This window comes from Leuresthes tenuis, unplaced genomic scaffold (genome assembly GCF_036924035.1).
Source record: "Leuresthes tenuis unplaced genomic scaffold, fLeuTen1.0.hap1 SCAF_18, whole genome shotgun sequence".
Taxonomy (NCBI): domain Eukaryota; kingdom Metazoa; phylum Chordata; class Actinopteri; order Atheriniformes; family Atherinopsidae; genus Leuresthes; species Leuresthes tenuis.
The window spans coordinates 18018034-18034802 of NW_027325372.1; the positions used below are offsets into that span (position 1 = coordinate 18018034).

Below are 16769 nucleotides of genomic sequence, written 5' to 3' on the forward strand. Positions count from 1 at the left end.
GTAATCTGGCGCTATATAAATAAAATTGAATTGAATTGAATTGAATTGAAAGATGGTGGCTGAGTGAAGAAGTCAACTTCTCAACAGAAAACAGAAATTAATATCTACAACATGAGCCCTGCTTAGTACCTACTCATGCATTGCAGTAGTGGAGGCCTGCATGAATCAACTAGCAAAGGGACTCCTGATCTATTAACTTACTGACAATAAAGGTGGAATTTATGCTTTGTGGTTAAGACTAGTGTTTCTGCATGGTCAGGGGCTGCAACTGAAGCCACTTTATAGATTGGTTGCAATAACCCAGTGATAACACAACATGGGAATCGTTGACCTGACCTTCAATCATACGTAAATGTGATAAGTAAGTTAATTAATTCTAATGGAGAAAATGTGTCTCAATAATGCACTACCTGGGTCACTTTAATCTGTATTTCTAGTTTTTAATACAGCGCTTCAACCCAGACAGAATGTCTGGGTCTCCTTTACCCCTCCAGTATGTCATGAATCACACAGTGAGAGGTGAGGGGAAGGGGAGAGGAGGAGGAGTGGGTGATGGGTGTGGAGTAGAGGGTAAAGAGAGGGTAGAGGCCTGGAAAAATCTTGCTGGGGAGATTAAAGAGATGCCCCAGGCTCATTTTCTAGCATTGTGGACAAGGTGATGTCACCACATGTTTCATACAGGGATCTCCCATTGAGAATGGGGAAGAATCAGGGAGGAACAGAGAGAGGGACAGAGGGGGGGTGCTGTTGAAAAGAGATTGGATGGGAGGAAGAGATAGAGACTGAGAGGAAAAGTAATAAGAAACCGAGTTCCACACATGGAGCAGGCAGAGGGAGGGTGGGAAAGACGCTAGGGAGCCTGTTCAGCAGCAAGAGAGAGAGAGGGGAGGGAAAAGTTGGACACGGACAATCCTGGAGCAATTTTTCTCTTCTTTCCTTTCTCTGTGGAGGAAGACTCAAGGAAAAAAAATCAGGGGGACAGAAACCAGACAGCAGCAAAACCTTTTGCATTTTCATTTGCATTGCCCCTCAAGTGTTCTTCTCTGCTCCTTCGTTGCATTTTAAGGGATTAATGTGATCACAACTTTGGGGATTGAACGGTGGTTGAAGGTAAGTGTTACATTTAATGACTTGTGAAAGTTTTTGTCCACTTAGTAAGTTTTTGGTTATTCCAAAGAAATGTTGCAATTTGGAGGGTTAAAGTAAAACTTTAGTGTACAAAGTGGTGTAGTGAAAGTTTTGCAGTAGGTCTATGGTGCAACAAGCCAAATTTGTTTTTCCACAGCACATCACAAGGGAATATTAGAAGCGTATCAAGCTGCAGATCCCTAAATACATACCACGAACTCACTGAGCTCGCAGCATAACTGAGACATTATTAACTCACGTTCTCCCAGTGGACATTGTTATCTCCTCAGTGTTCCTGATACATGCTCCTCGTCGCTGTTTTTTTTTTTCCTTCTTTGAATTTTTGCTAGAATATTGTAAGCCATATACGATTTACTTTAGCTGCTGGCAAAAGTGATGCTGAGTTTCCCTTCACATCAAAACCAGGCCTGGACACAGTCATGACAGGCTGAGTTTTTACAGTAAATATTTCTGGCTTGCATCAAACCCCTGTAGCATGGAAAAGCCTCCTAACATCGCTGTTTTCCTTTGGATCTATTCATATCCTTTAAACCTTTTGCCCAAACAAAGATATGCACTGATTTGAGATCAATCTCCAAAGTGCATCTCCCTACCTCTTGCTTGGGAAAGTAAGTGCAGAGGAGGAAGCTCCAAAGCCACATCTGCTTTTCTCATTGCTAAGGCATTCTATGTTTGCTGGATTTTGCATCCTGTGTGGCACACACACAAACCCCGAGAGGTTTTCAAAGTTCTGTTTTAGACATTTTCTCTATAACAATACACTGCAAATTTTCAAAATCTTTCCATTCAGTAAAATCTCCAGGGATACTTTATTTCCCTGTAGTTTTATACCTGGAATGTAGGCCTTAATATTCAGATTTTGTGCTCTTAAATCTAACACATTAGGTGTTACTCACTGCATGTGGTTTGGTCTCACATGTTTCTCCCAATTCCTGTCTGTTTGAAGTGCCTAAAGCAAGTTGTACCAACACTCAACTTTTTGCTTATTTAGGTCTGTGGTTACGTTAACATTAAGTTATCAGAAATATAAATTACGGTACTGTTGAAGAAAAGCAACAGGTCATCTGTTAACTGAGGGCTATGTTACAGTGGCTCAAGGCCAACCCAATCATTTCATGAGAGTTGGCCTGACTTTGCATCAATACTTTTGCAATTTAACCAAAAGGGACTTCCGGGCAGCCTTGTGTGTGGAGAGCAGATTTGATCTTTTACATTTCTTTGTTGAGCTGGCCTGTTTCTCTCACAACATTTTAAAGTAAAGCCCTTGAACATTGCCTCGAAGGTAAGACTAGTAAAAACTTGCCACATTCTCTTTCTTGAGTGTCAAACAGGTTTAGATATTACCTTTCCCATTTTAAAAGTTTCCATTGCTCTAGGTCAGTGGATATCTGTATTGTCTGTCAAGCCCTGGAGGCATCTTTATTTACTTTTATACGCTCATAGCTGCTGTAACAGTCATGCAGTGTGCTCTAAAGCCGTGAAGCATGTCAAGTTCAGATAGTGTGAATGATGATGTTTGCTGCCTTCACAGCAATGGCTGTGTGAGGGTCTGACAGCATCAGGAAGCATAATGACTAATCTCAAAACATCAGTCCATGTTTTTACCCTTTTTCTTTTCGATCATTGGGAGTTGGGGTCATTTGGATGGCTCGATAACTACTCCATTTCCACCTTTTTTGATGATATGCTTTGTAACTGGGATTGGGCTATAATTGCTCTGTTGGCCAGTTAATAAGTCTTACACAAGACGAAAGTTAACTCCACAAATGTTCACATTTTCATGTGTTCAGAGGCTAAATCCATAACTATTTGACTGATTTTTTTTCCAACCTCCACATGCATGTAAGATTTGACAATGTGACAATCAGTGAAAGTGGACTGGCACATAATATGTTTATGGTTCCCAAAAAATTAAACAGAGGATTATGATTTTAAGAGTCCCTTTCTTTTGCTCTGACAAAAAACCACAAGGTTCATGTTTGTGGTATTGGGTGAATGTCTCAATGCCAGAAGAATTCCTCTGAAATTTGGTACATATATTCATGTTTCTCCCCAGGACATATTCTAATTTAGTCAGGCTCTCCTTGGTCAAAAAGATATTAAATTATGTTTAATGAGTATTTGGTATTATGGCTTATACCCTTTCCCCAGTTATTCATATGCAAACCTATAATGCCAGAAGCAAGAAGAGAAGTAGCAAAGACACCCTAGTGCTGTGGTTCCCAACCTAGAGTTCCCATCCTCAAGGCAAGGCTACATAGATCACAAGGATTTTTTCAGTGCAGATGCTGTCAGTTTGATTTGCATTTATACAAAATTATAAAACTATATATAAACTATATAAAAAGCTGTAGTATCAAAGATCAGATTGAGAATGAAACACATCAAATTCTGCTGTTGGACTTAAACTAAAACATAAAAGTCTACAAATGTGTGAAGAGCTGACTGTGTGATGATATGTCATACCCAGCAGACCTGTGTTCCAGCAAGCAGTTAAACATAGTGATGCGCAGACACTCTGCCTGCCCACAGAGGAGAACACAGTGAGCTGCAACATTTTCCACTTTAAAACAGTCCTGTGGCACCATGCATGCTCCTTTACACATTCATTTTTCCAGGACTGATTAACTAAATATATGAATATGTTCAAGAAAAAATTTGATCTCATTTAGCTAATGTTGACATGCACTTAAAAGAAAAAAAAGAATCAGGAGAGTTTGATCATATTTGCAGCGTTTAGCACCTGGAATACCTGAGATTGGGTACCACTGACCTAGTGTACAAAACAGGATATTATACGATGCCCTTTTCACATGCTTTTTAAGGCAGTGGAAGCACCGATTATTAAACTCTGCTCTCGGTTTTGCAATCTATGTGTGAATTATTAAATGCAACCCAGTGGAAAACGATGCGCACAAATTATTAAATTGTGTTCACAGTTTCCCACTATTTTTGCCACTTGCCGGGCTCTGTACAGAACATTTGCTTGAGGTAGAGAAATGTTCTACTCGAGACTCTGCTGGTGATATGTCTCCTCTGACTTTGCATTGCTGGCATCCAACTTTAAAACACATAGGCTACTGGGGTCAGTGTGAAGCAACCAAAGGTGGCATAGTTAAGTAGTCTTTTTTTTTTGTGATCTTAAGACGTAATCTATTTTTGAAAAGGGTTAACAACAAGAAACTTGACATTGATTAAATCAGACACAATTTGAAAAGGAGGAGCTTAGGTGGAGCTGGGTTACAAAGCGGCTTCTAGGGCAGACAGCAAGTGTGCTCCGTATAAGAACTTTTCAAAGGAGTAACATAGAGAAGAAGGGACTCAGCTGATTGAGTGGCTGATTCCAGCTGGTGGTGATATGAGCTAATCTATTGAGTTGAGGGCAGAGCTCATGTTCCTGGACCACTGATTGGATATGATTGGGCAATAATTCTGGCAATCTGGCTCTATTTTTTAAACAACATTTCTCATTTTCAAGTGCAAAACCTGACATGCTGATATGCTACACAAAGACAGTTCACATGATAAACATCATACAAGTTAAATATTACTATATTAGTTCTGTTAATGTTAGCATGTTAGCATGTTGACATCAGTATTTAGCTCAATGCACTGCTGTCACATTATCCAGCCTTACAGAGCTTTTATGAGCTTGGAAAACCATCATCTCCAGCAGAAAGGTGTTCCTATTTTCTAGTAGTTTCCACAGAAAGCGTGCTCTCTCCTTGTAGTATCAGCTTGTTGTTCTACAGTAATATACTCTTACTTCCTCAATCTTCCAGGAATACATCTACTACCAAAAGAAAACGAAAATGATTCAACAACATGAATTTTGCAGCATTTTATAAGAAGCAACTGACTCTATGATTGTCCTTCGGAATGATCTTTCTCTGTCAGTCTGGCTCCACTTGAAGCCTCTCTTACCATTTCTCTGTATCTTTGCCCCTTATGGCCTCTGAGGCATACATGTTGTGCTGCATGAGAACGTGCTTCCGTGTCAGCCTGTTTCACGTCAGCCTTCCCACTTGCCATGCAGGTCTTTTTTTTTCCATGTATGAATCCAACCAATTTATAGAACAGTTACCATAAACAATCTCTGCTCAGAGAGGAATTACTACAGAAGATGAACCAACATAATGGAGAAATCCCAGATATTAGAGCTATGAGAAATTTGGGACCTTGGTACAAATATTTCAGAGAATATAGAGTTAGATATGTAGTTGAGTTGAATATATAAGTACTTTAAATTTATAAACTTATATGATCTTCCTACAGTAGAAATCTCTTCAGGGTTGGGATATGCAATTAAAAATCTTATAGGCAAGTAAAATATACTCTTTAAGGTTTAAATCAGCTGTGCATTTCTTGATTTAGAGCAACATGAGTAAAGTAGCTTTTTAGCCAGAGCTGATTTTTAAATTGGAAAGGATATGTGTTTTTAGTCATGAATTTTGCAATGGAAATCTGGATATTTGGATGACGAATGTTGCTGATGTAAAGGTTTTGCATGGAAATAAAGGAGCTCTCAATGAACAGTTCTGCATCATGTCAGCTCTTACAGTTTAAATCAGGAATAGAGACTGCACTAGTTGTGACTTTGAAGCTTTGTAATGACAACCAATTAGCTTTAAGAGTACGTTTTGTTAGGTTTTTCCATAAAATGTACACTTACAGTAGTATCACACTAATTTTATTTGTCTCACATCTGGCAAAAGCTGTAGAGACAAGAGATATTTCAAATTTTGTACACCTATCTTTATATGTGGCTGTATTTGGCTCCCTAATATTTGTGATTTGGATGTGTAAGTCTTTCAACTAGAGAAAAAAAGTTATCAACATGGATGTGAGTGATTGGAAGCAGATAGATTGAGAGTGAGCTGTCCATCATTCTTGCTGTTGCAGTATGCTGGAGGAGACAGCTGGAAAGGCAGTGAACTTGCACATATCACTGACAGACTGACAGATTTATGTTGTGTTCTACCATTTAAACAGATGCAAAGTATTTTAAACAGTGTTTCACTGTTATTCGATCATTCATGTCTGGGTGGCTAATAAGCAATTCTGTTGTCAGGCCATCAAGTGGACATGTTTCATTTAACTCTGTCAGAGTGGGTTCCTCTAAACAGGCTTGTGTTGTGGTTGTTGCTATATTCTGTAAGTAATGGCAATGATGATGAAATGTGTGACAGCACAAAGTACGAAGCACTGAGCACATATTGCCTCCTTTGTTATGTAGTGGAGCGCGGTATCAATGGATCTTTATTGTCTCTGTAATCAAGCCCTGGAAAGTGCCAGAACTGTATTGAAAGTGCCAGAAGCTGTATTGGAAAAAGAAAAACAGACAATATGGACAAAGAACTAAATGATTCAAACTAATGAAGAAATTTGATTGTGGATGCTGGTCCTCACTTCTGTCCGCCAACTCTTGTTGTCAGGCTTTTAGGGCCGGTGGAAATCATTCATTTTTCCACTTCCTGTATTGGCCACATACATAGTGACCCAATCACTCTCACACCTGCCAACTGGGCTCACAGCCAGACCAAGCCCTGCAGCCTCACCCCTTCCTGGGTTATCGTCCATAGCAAGCAATGAGATGGGGAGAAAGACAGACATCCTTGGCAACACGTATTAGGCAGCTTATTAAGCTGTTTTGGATTAAGGCCAGATCATAATAGCAATGAGCTGTAACTTTTCCTGCAGCCTGTGTTCTGTAGACGTTGATGCATTATGAATAATGTACTGTGTGAGCCTTATTGTTGTGATCATGTTGCATGAAGCCTGTAATAGTGGCTGCAGCTTCACTGTGTTCAAAACACAGCAGTCTAAGGCATTGATTTACCGTCCACACATCCAGCTGCAGGTCCAAACTTGTTCTTCTTGCTGTTTAGCCTGCAACCACTTTCACCCAAACAGTGTCCAAGTTGTCAGCAAAAGTGCTTACAGATAAATTGTTACACGGCGTGATTATACAGGCTCTTGCGGAAATATTGGTTCTTACAAAGAATTAACAAAAACAGGACACAGAAAGGAGGCATACCTTTAATCTGAATGCATAAGTCACAGGGGGCAAGGCGAGCTGTCCTCGTTATCACATAGCGTCATTTAAAATGCTATCCTCCAAAGGGGTGTTTGTTACCAGTTCACTGCGTACAGTCAGGTCAGGCTAGATGGCATTCCCATACTTTGTCCTCTGCCACTTTGTATACCCCTGGGAGAGAGTGTGTGGGTCATTTTTCCTGGCAGACGGGACAGGTGTGTGTGCAGAGACACAGTCTGCTTGCCTGCCTTGAGGTGTCCTGCTGTACTAGTAAACACTGCAGAGTTATGGAGCTCTCGCACATGCTCAGGGCAAGTCCAGGTCAGCTGGGATCTGTTTAAGCGAGTCTGAGTGGGCGGTGTAGGCGTAGTTATGTGTGTGCATTTTTGTGTGTGTGTTTATGAACGAGGGATTATATAGTGAGGGAGAGGGATTGCAGAGACCAAATACAATGATTATTTAGACGTGGCACGCTTTTTCATCATTGGTTTGGGATGTGTGCGTGAGGGTTTGTTGTTGGGCCATTTGGAAGCATCTGGTACAACCATGTCTTCAGTTCTCCAGATGTGTTTGTGTGTTTTGGCCCTATTGTCTGCTTGACTGTGGGCCGACCAGCCTGTGTGTAAATCATTTTACTTTCATGGGAGCAGTTTGCATATGCAGCAGAATTTGTTTACCCACAAAATGTGTTCTTGTTTTTTTTTTTGTCATCAAAAGGATCAAGTTTCTATTGCCATGTGGTCACATGTGCATGCATTAGAGTGTCCTTTACTGTAGAAATTTGACTGCATGTGTTTGTATGTGTGTGTGCAGCAGCTGCCCAGTCAAAGGCTAACCAGATGGACAGGATAATGGCTACGATCATACTTTATAGAGTTACACTACTTAATGAGGGACATTCTGGTTAATTCATATCCCACCAACTAAGCTTGCATCATACCACATAATTAACACATCAACTGTGAGTGACTCATAAATAAACATCAGCACCTAGTCAGGAGGCGAGTTTAATGCACAGCTGTTGGAAGAGTGAGCACTCTTGGTGGCATACTTACAGAACAGAGGAAGGATTTGACTTTTATAACATTCTCTTTTTTCTTTCTTGTTCCCCCATCAGCTGGTAGTGAGGTGAGGTGCTGCGTTCAGAGGGGATAAAACTATGTTGCTTCTCTGCTCCTCTCTGATTCTGCTGGCCCTCAGCTTTGGATCATGTGACACTTTGACTTCAGAACAAGGTGAGTTATCCTGTTTCAATTATTTGAAGTTGTAGCTTTGCATATATATTGCAGTGTAGACACTGTTCACTCAATCTGATCCATTTAAAAGAGAAGGGATTATCTGTGGCTACCAGCCACAACATTAAAAACCTCTGACAGGTGTAATGAAGGACACTTCAGGGCTACAGACTGAAAATGAAAATAAAACAAATGACTTTACCTTGTTCTGTTTTTCTGATTCAAAAAATGGTCTTCAAATGTGACTAAATGCCCACAGTTCGGAGTCTTGCGCCATTTATTTTGTGACAGTTCTACTGGGAAAACCTGTATCGTGTACTTGTATCATCCATACAGTAAGCAGTGTGGCTGTTACTTTGACACTTTGCCAACCACCTGAATTTTTCTGTAGACCAGTCATACCCTCCCTCCTCATGTCAACAACACTCACTGACAATAGCAATGTCCAACAATAGCTCTCTCAAAAACTGCTTAGAAAGGGCTCAAAGAACACAACAAAAAGGTGTTCACATGGCGAGCGAACGATCCGGACAGCCTTTATGGGAAAACTAAAGATGGCATGTTTTTTTTTCCATGTTGGCCATGTGACCGTAAGTCAGAGCCAACTACTTAGGAAGTCCTTCCTGCCATGGCTTGTAGTGACAGACTGGTGACAAAAAACTACCTTTAAATTAATGTAACAAAGGACACCAGCCTCGTAAGCTTTTCGTCATGGCAGTGCACTGTGCTTCAATCTGACATTGCCAAGCTCTAGTTGCTCTTCATGGCAAGAATCGGCTCTGTCCAGAGTCCGAAATAAAGATATTCAATTTCATATTTAATGCTTCAGCTTTCAGTTGGTTCATTTGGTATTACTGCTTCAAATAGCTTCTCTACTCTAAAGCTTTCTAAGACCCAATCCCAATTCCTCGCCTTGACCCCACAATATGGCCCCACCCCATTATTTTGCAGAGCAATGGGGGCCCCTTTTCTTTTAAGTAACAAGCATCAACATTATCTAACCCTTCAGCTTGGGCATCGATGGCCATTTGAATGGCTAGATGATCATTGTTCACTGATCCCTAAGAGACAAAGAGTACTTTAGCTCTAAATACGGAGGCAACCATGACCATGGACAGGAACTTAGATTGGGCCTGCTCAAACTGGCTCTTTCTCCATACTTCAGCTGCGTCTATGCTACACTTAACTAGCCGCTGGATTTGGCATGAATGTGTGAAAGTTAGATTGATCTTCTCATCTGATTTTGCAAGATGAGAGCATTTCTCAAAAATTAAAATGGCTGCTTGAACAAAGATACAATTTGAATCAACTAGACAGACACTGAAGCTAAAATGCTAAGTAAAATGAAAAAGACTATGCTCCACTCATAACAGAAATCAGAACAGAAGTGCTACTAAATGGAATTTGAATGATTTGCAAAAAAATGACCTATCCTCAATTGTCCTGCGTTCAACTTTAAAGTGACAATTAAGTCATATGCAAACAGCAAAAAGTTGTAACAAATACATTTTTCAAAGTTTCTGACAGGAGTTGCTTTCTTGACCAAGCCGTTACACTGTGAAACCACTTTGCATTTGATGTGACAGCGTCTGTCATTTGGCCAAAGGCAGCAATAAAAACCATGTAATTATAGCTTATGTAGCCGTTGGTGGCATTGTGGTTCAGGGTTGTGTTTCTCTTCATCAGCCATCTGTCATTCTGAGGTTGTGCGTTTGTATTTATAAAAAAAAAAAAATCTGTTTTTCAAGTGTCTGTATACAAGCTGAAACTCTTGTTTATCACCAGTTGGTGTGTTGGAATGAATGTGAAATGTTATTATTTCCACCAAGGCAAGTGTGTTTGTGTGTGTGTGTTTATGCGACAAGAGACAGAAACACACAACCCCGAAATCAAGAAGCAGACAGGTGAAGAAAAATCTCTTTTGTTGTAGTGTTTTATTTATTTATTTTGCTCTGAACTGTCATACTCCCTCATCACACTGTCAGAATGTTCCCAAGGGCCTGTTCTGTGATATCACTTGGGTGTGGGGATGGAGAGTGGGGAGCAATCCTCTATAGCTCATGGAGCTCTGAAGGGAGCTTTGTTGAGGAGGTGCTCCCCCTGGGAGATCCTAGTCAGAGCATCTCAAATGAGACTGAGTCAGCTTGCAGTTCCCCCAATTCCTTTCCTCAAGAGGTTTGAAGAAAGTGCTTTCCCCAAGTGCTGCTATAACACTTTGTCACATGACAACCACACACAGACATTATCGCTATTCTTCCAACTCAGGTCATTTGCTGACTTTACAACAGGAAAGCAGGTTATGGTCAAATTAGTGTTGAAGAGTCAAGCTGGACGGTAACATCGCAGTTCTAGAGTCACATAACAGTATCAGGCAGTCTGCACAATAAATCCTATGCAGTCTGAAACAAATACCTATTCAAATCATGCATCCCAACTGAAGGGCCAGATGACCACTGCTCCTTGATCCCATCAAAGAAAAGAGGCTCCTTTTCCTGAAAAACATTGGGGTATTGGCAATTGGCCTTAGACTCACAGGTTGGCAAGCTTATCCAACAGAGTCATCAGTTACATTTAAGATGGGAGAATAAATCCTTATAAAAGAGAAAGTCAGTTTGGCTTGTTTAGCGTCTCCCAGCTGCCACTGGGTGAGAAAAGGGTGCAACCTGGACAGGACACCAGTCACGGGACCAACACCATCACAAAGTCAACACAGAGACAAGTAACTAAACATACTAACTCCTAGGTCAAATTAGAACCATCAGTTAATCTTGAACACATGCTTTTGGACTGTCAGAGGAAGCTGGAATACCCAGGGACAACCCACTCATTTACAGGGAGAACGTGCAAAGTTCACACAGAAAGAACCCATTCAAGATTTGAAGCGCAGACTTTCTTACTTAAATTCAAACCAGTCAACCAATTCAGTTGCTTTGGATTAAAGTTAATAAAACTACCTGACATAAAATAGTACCTGTAGAGGTTATTATGATTGATGATCTTGAGCTCACCATCAACATACCTCAAAGAATCAGTTTACCTCTACAGAATAATTTCAACAAGAGTTAAAAAATAAGTTGTACTAAAACTCTCAATTATAAGGCACCTTAGCTTTTTTAATAAAACAAACTGCATGCCAAACAGGATTATAAGGAATGGAGGGAGAATGGCATTATTTCTTAAATTTAAAGACACATTAAGTGACTGAACAATGTTGAACGATGCAAAATCGTATATCCCTAGTATGTTAGGGATAAATATTTCACACATATAGTGGATGTGAAGTGACGTTAGCGTTTACTTCAAGTCATTTTTCTTGCCACCTTTGCTTTTGCTTTGCTTATGAACTCTTCAGAAAAAAACTCCATACAATAAGCTTGATTTGAGCTACTATCTATCATGCGGTGCTAGGTGTGATGAGAACAGTTAAAGTGAATTGAAGGACTAACAGGAACAGCAGAGATAATTGTTTGTCTGTTTTCATGAATGACTCTTTTATGTTTATATTTCACAGTGTGTCAAGTGGAAGTATACCGTGTTAATGTATGAACCTCGGAGACTTGTAGCCATAGAAATCACCCCTTCTGGGCTGCAATGTCTTTCAAATTCTAACCACTTAGTAGTTTTGAGTAGTGTGAATATTGCATCTGATCTCAGTACTGTAAAGTGCACAAAAATGATCAGTCAATGGCATATGGTATGAGTTTGAAATAAGCATTCACATCAGAAAGTGGTATTTTTTTCTATTTCACACTTTTCTCTTACAATCTGAGCCAAGTTCACATAGCAATATGTGTCTATGCATATAAACAAACACACAATGGCAGACATGTGCTGCAACACTATTTCGTTTGTCCAAATTTATTGATGTGAAAAGCTTATAAATGTGCGTCATGAGTCAGAAAGCGAGCCAGAGGCCTACAAGGGGAAAATGAGTGAGCTCATCCCCCCAAAGTGCTGTGTTTTAAGTCTTTCCACTCTGTACTGCAGTTTTATCTCTGGAAAGTAACCAGGAATGTTCTCTGTTGCCTGTCTCATCTGCCCAAAAGGGCACGTCAGACTCATTGCCTCAATCCCTCTTTTTTTTTTACAACTCACTTTGTTGACCCTGACTATATTTATTGTTTTGAGTCATCCTCTACTTTACCCGGCATGACCCTCTCCTTCCCAAATGTACATGTCTTTAATAGATTCTTGACATGGAAGAGTCTCTCACCTACTCTGACTTTTTGCTGATCATCATCTCAGTACAATTACCTTGGAATGCCACATTGTAAAGTTCATTGAAGGGCAACCATGACCTTCTCTCATTCCAAACTGCACAGTGCAAACTTCTTGCCCTTTAATGAAAACACCGTACTGAGTCTTTGCAACTATGGAAATTGAATTACAACTACAACAAAGCACTGGTACACAGGCTGCTGATGTGTCATAACAAATGCCTGTGTGGTGTATGGTCTTGCAGTGCAAGTACTCTCAACATTGGTATCTTGACAGAGTTATCAAATCATCCAGGTGTATGCTAACCTTTACCTGTGCACCATCTGTGTTAAGTGTGTGTTTACATCAAAGAGTAGAGCTGATAATCCCAGAAGGTATGTATATACTTACAACACTCAGCAGTACTGCGTAACTGCAAGTGTAGTTTAGTTACTCAAACACTCATCGAATAGGAAGTGAACCCAGCCAAAACCATTCCATCTCTTTAAGGCTACATGCTGCTACTGGTAGGATTCTGGAGACGCACTCAGACTTTGTGCTAATTAGCTTGTCAGCAACCAAAAGCTTTCCTTTGATCACAGCTTGAAAGGAAATGGGGTTCAAGTTATCCAGTGTGTCCTCTGCCAAAGTGCCTAAGTGCTTGACAACATAACGGTCCAGTAAAATATCATCCATATTTTACTGGACCGGGGTAAAATATGGAGAGGGGGGCCGTTATGGTGGCAATATGCTTAATTTTTATCCTGTTACAACAGCAGCTGCCAAAAGGTGAAGTGTATTAGGCAGGAAGTGAATGCTTGTTTCTCGAAGCTGATGTGCTAAAAGATGGGAAAATTGTCAAACTGTGATGGCTAAACAACTAGGTCAGAGTATCTCAGAAATGACAGGCCTTGTGGGATGTTCTGTGTACGCCATGGTTTGTATGGTTTTAAAATAGAGCAACTATTCAAGCAAAAATGTGTGTATGGAGCGAGTCTGTGTGGTCTGACCACACAGGAGGATCATAACGCAAGCATCAGATTTTATATTCGGCTCTTGTCTTTTTTCCTTTTTTAACCCAGATCTGGTTTTAGCTGGATGAGAAGAAGGAATATTTGTGCATTATTCACTCAATGTCAGATGAAATGAATATCTTAATCAATGTTGACCGATTGATTGCAGTACCTTTGGTCCCTTAAGGTCCATATTTTTATTATGTAGTTTTATTTTTCCTTAAAGTCAAAGTCAAAAGTCAAAGTCAAATGAATTTGTATAGCACATTTCATGTACAAAACAATTCAAAGTGCTTTACACAAAATAAAAGCAGCGGGGAGCAGAAAAAGCATTGAAAATATGTAAAAGAATATAAATAAAGAAAGAAATAAGATAATTAAAATGAATTAAAATAAGCAACATTCTAGATAAGTTAAAAGATACCGTGCAGATTTCATGCATAGACACATGAGAAAAGAAATGTTTCTAACCTGGATTTGAAAATGTCTACATTTGGTGACAGTTAAATCTCCTCTGGTAGTTTGTTTCACTTGTTTGCAGCATAACAGCTAAATGCTGCTTCTCCAGGTTTAGTTCGGACTCTGGAGTGGACCAGCTGACCTGAGTCCTTGGATCTAAGGGCTTTGCTGGGTTTATATTCTCTGAACATATCACATATTTATTCTGGGCCTAAACCGTTCTGGGATTTGTAAACCATCAGTAGGCTTTTAAAATCTATTCTGTGACTGACTGGAAGCCAGTGTAAAGATTTCTAAAACTGGTGTGATGTGTTCAGATCTCTTAGTCCTGGTTAAAACTCTAAAACTCTTGCAGTAGCACACCTGAGATTGGCTTATCTTTTATTTTTCACCTTCTCTGCCCACATGTGATCCCTCCAACTTCTCTTTTGTTTTACTCAACTTTTCATTGTGCAGCCCGCTTGCCTATAGCTTGAATCTCCCCACTTCTTAGAGAGCCTTCATCTTAACTTTGTCAGATGGAAATGGGATGGTAATGAACCCCCCAACAAAAAAAAAAACAAATACGAAAGGGAATGAGACAAAAGAAAGAAGAGTAAGCAGCGACAAAGGTAGATCTCACTATATGTTGACTTCAAAAAACTTGAAACGAGGGATACAAAGAAACTTTTCAGGTATAAGCATGTGAATATGTGTGTGCGTGTTATTAAGGCTGCACACTTTTTTTGCTGAATCCGAAAACAAGTTTTCAGGATGGACTTGTCAAGCTATAAATATGTGTGTGCGTGTTATTGAAGCTGCACACTTTTTTGCTGAATCAGCAAATAAGGTTTCAGGATGGACTTGTCAAGCTATAAATACAGTATGTGTGAGATTGATCAGGGCTCAGAGGACTTCTAACTTGTGCTTGATGTTCCCGCTACTAAATCTGTTGTTCAGAAGTCAAGTCCAATTCCTGCAATCTCTTTGACTTTTCATTTCAAGTTTCTCTCAGCTTCCCATAAGACAAGTGTTTGACATCTTTTTTCCCCACCGTGATTTGTACCTGCAGACAGCAATAAGAGAACGACAAAATGTGCAGTCAGACAGAAGGAAATGCGCTTTGCTTTTAAACACTGTCCCTGTTATTTTGAATTCAAGATGAGCAGAAACTGCAGGGTGTCAAATAGTAGGTGACAAAGCGCTGAAAAGGATTTTGTTCTTCTTTGAGCTGGCCTTCGTGAAATTAAATTTCTCGCTCATAATTAAATTCAGGTGGCTGTTCTTATTTTAGTAATTATATTACACTATTTCAGCTCATTTTAATATGACTGGATAAAGTTGACCTCAATTGTGGATAAAACCATAGATGCTATGTTGCCATTGGATACTTCAAGGCAACTCATTTTGCAGTGCTTTCACTGTTTCATCACAAAAACCATTAACGTTTGGTGTCTAAATGCCTAAGATGGAAAACATTTTCCTGTGGCTTTCTTCTTCTCTTCAAAATCATTGCTGCTGAAATAAATGTGTTTTGCTCTATGTTCCTGTGTATTCGGTTGGTATTAGTCAAGCCCAATCTGTCCTCAAGTTATATCATTATAACCATATAGGTAGGCAACTAGAATCATTTGAGAAATAATTACGATCAATGGAAATTGTACATTTTTACATTTTGTATGAGCTAGCAAGTATTTGAACCACTTTGTAAAGTGTCTGTTGACAAAGTAGATGTAAAAAAATACGATGAAGTCAAATAGAATTTTAATTTTGTGAATTGTGAAAAAGTTCTTTTCATAAATTAACTGATTGTGAAAACAGACCAGTCCCAAGAGAAAGGTAAATACTCTTTGAACATATCAAATCTTACACACGGTCACAAAAGAAAGCTTCCTTAGGTACTATTTGGAAAAGTGCAGAGAGCAGATGCAAACCTCAACTAATCTGATCAACAAACTGTTATAACAGAGAAACAGTTGGTAAATAGCACCTAAAACTGGCCCAGAGCAGACAGAACATGATTCTAATTGATTAGCATTTTCACACAAAAGCATAGGTTGAACCCTGGCAAAATGGATTATCAATCAGATCAATGCATCATTAGCTTGTGCCAAACTTAACAATCTTCTGAAGAGATCCATTTCATCTGAATGAGGTGTGTTGAAGCAGGGAAACATCTAAAACCTGCAGAACATATGCCACAGCTTGGTATGGCAACGAAACAGACTGAATTAAAGTGTCTAACCTTGAGCACTGACATACAGCATATTAATGATTTAGAAGATTACTGACAGCAACTCAGCTCAGAGATAATTATCAAGTTTTTTTTTTTTTTTTTGGTTAAAGCAAGGCACCATCTGCTTTCAAATTCTATGCAGTTGTGTTAAAAAGAAAAAAAAAAAAGTGCCTAGTAGATTTTCTTGCTCATGGCCATGGTCATTGGCCCCAAAGAGATCAATTAACCATGGATCACAGTGATTCACAGGGTTCGTGTCTACCTGAGCTAGTCAGATATTTCTTTTTTTCTGTGCATCTCACATCTTCCCCCCAGTAGCCATGCAGGCTGCTCTGACAGGCAACACTTTTCTCTGCAACTTTCCCTGACAGGGTGAGAACATATCCATCAAAATGAGGCTACCGCGACAGACAGGCACGATGCCAGACAACCTGTCAGACCGGCTTGTGTTTCACACTGCACAA

General features: G+C 39.7%; 1 protein-coding gene across 1 annotated transcript in view; it reads left to right on the plus strand.

Annotated features, from left to right (window-relative positions):
* The first annotated feature begins 686 nt into the window (after positions 1-686).
* The window catches only part of col16a1 (collagen, type XVI, alpha 1), a 73314-nt gene continuing 57231 nt past the window's right edge, over positions 687-16769 (plus strand). The window contains exons 1-2 of the mRNA XM_072370603.1: positions 687-1110; positions 8304-8421. Of these exons, the coding sequence (XP_072226704.1) occupies positions 8346-8421 (76 nt within the window). The 5' untranslated portion in view covers positions 687-1110; positions 8304-8345. The remainder of the gene's footprint in view (positions 1111-8303; positions 8422-16769) is intronic.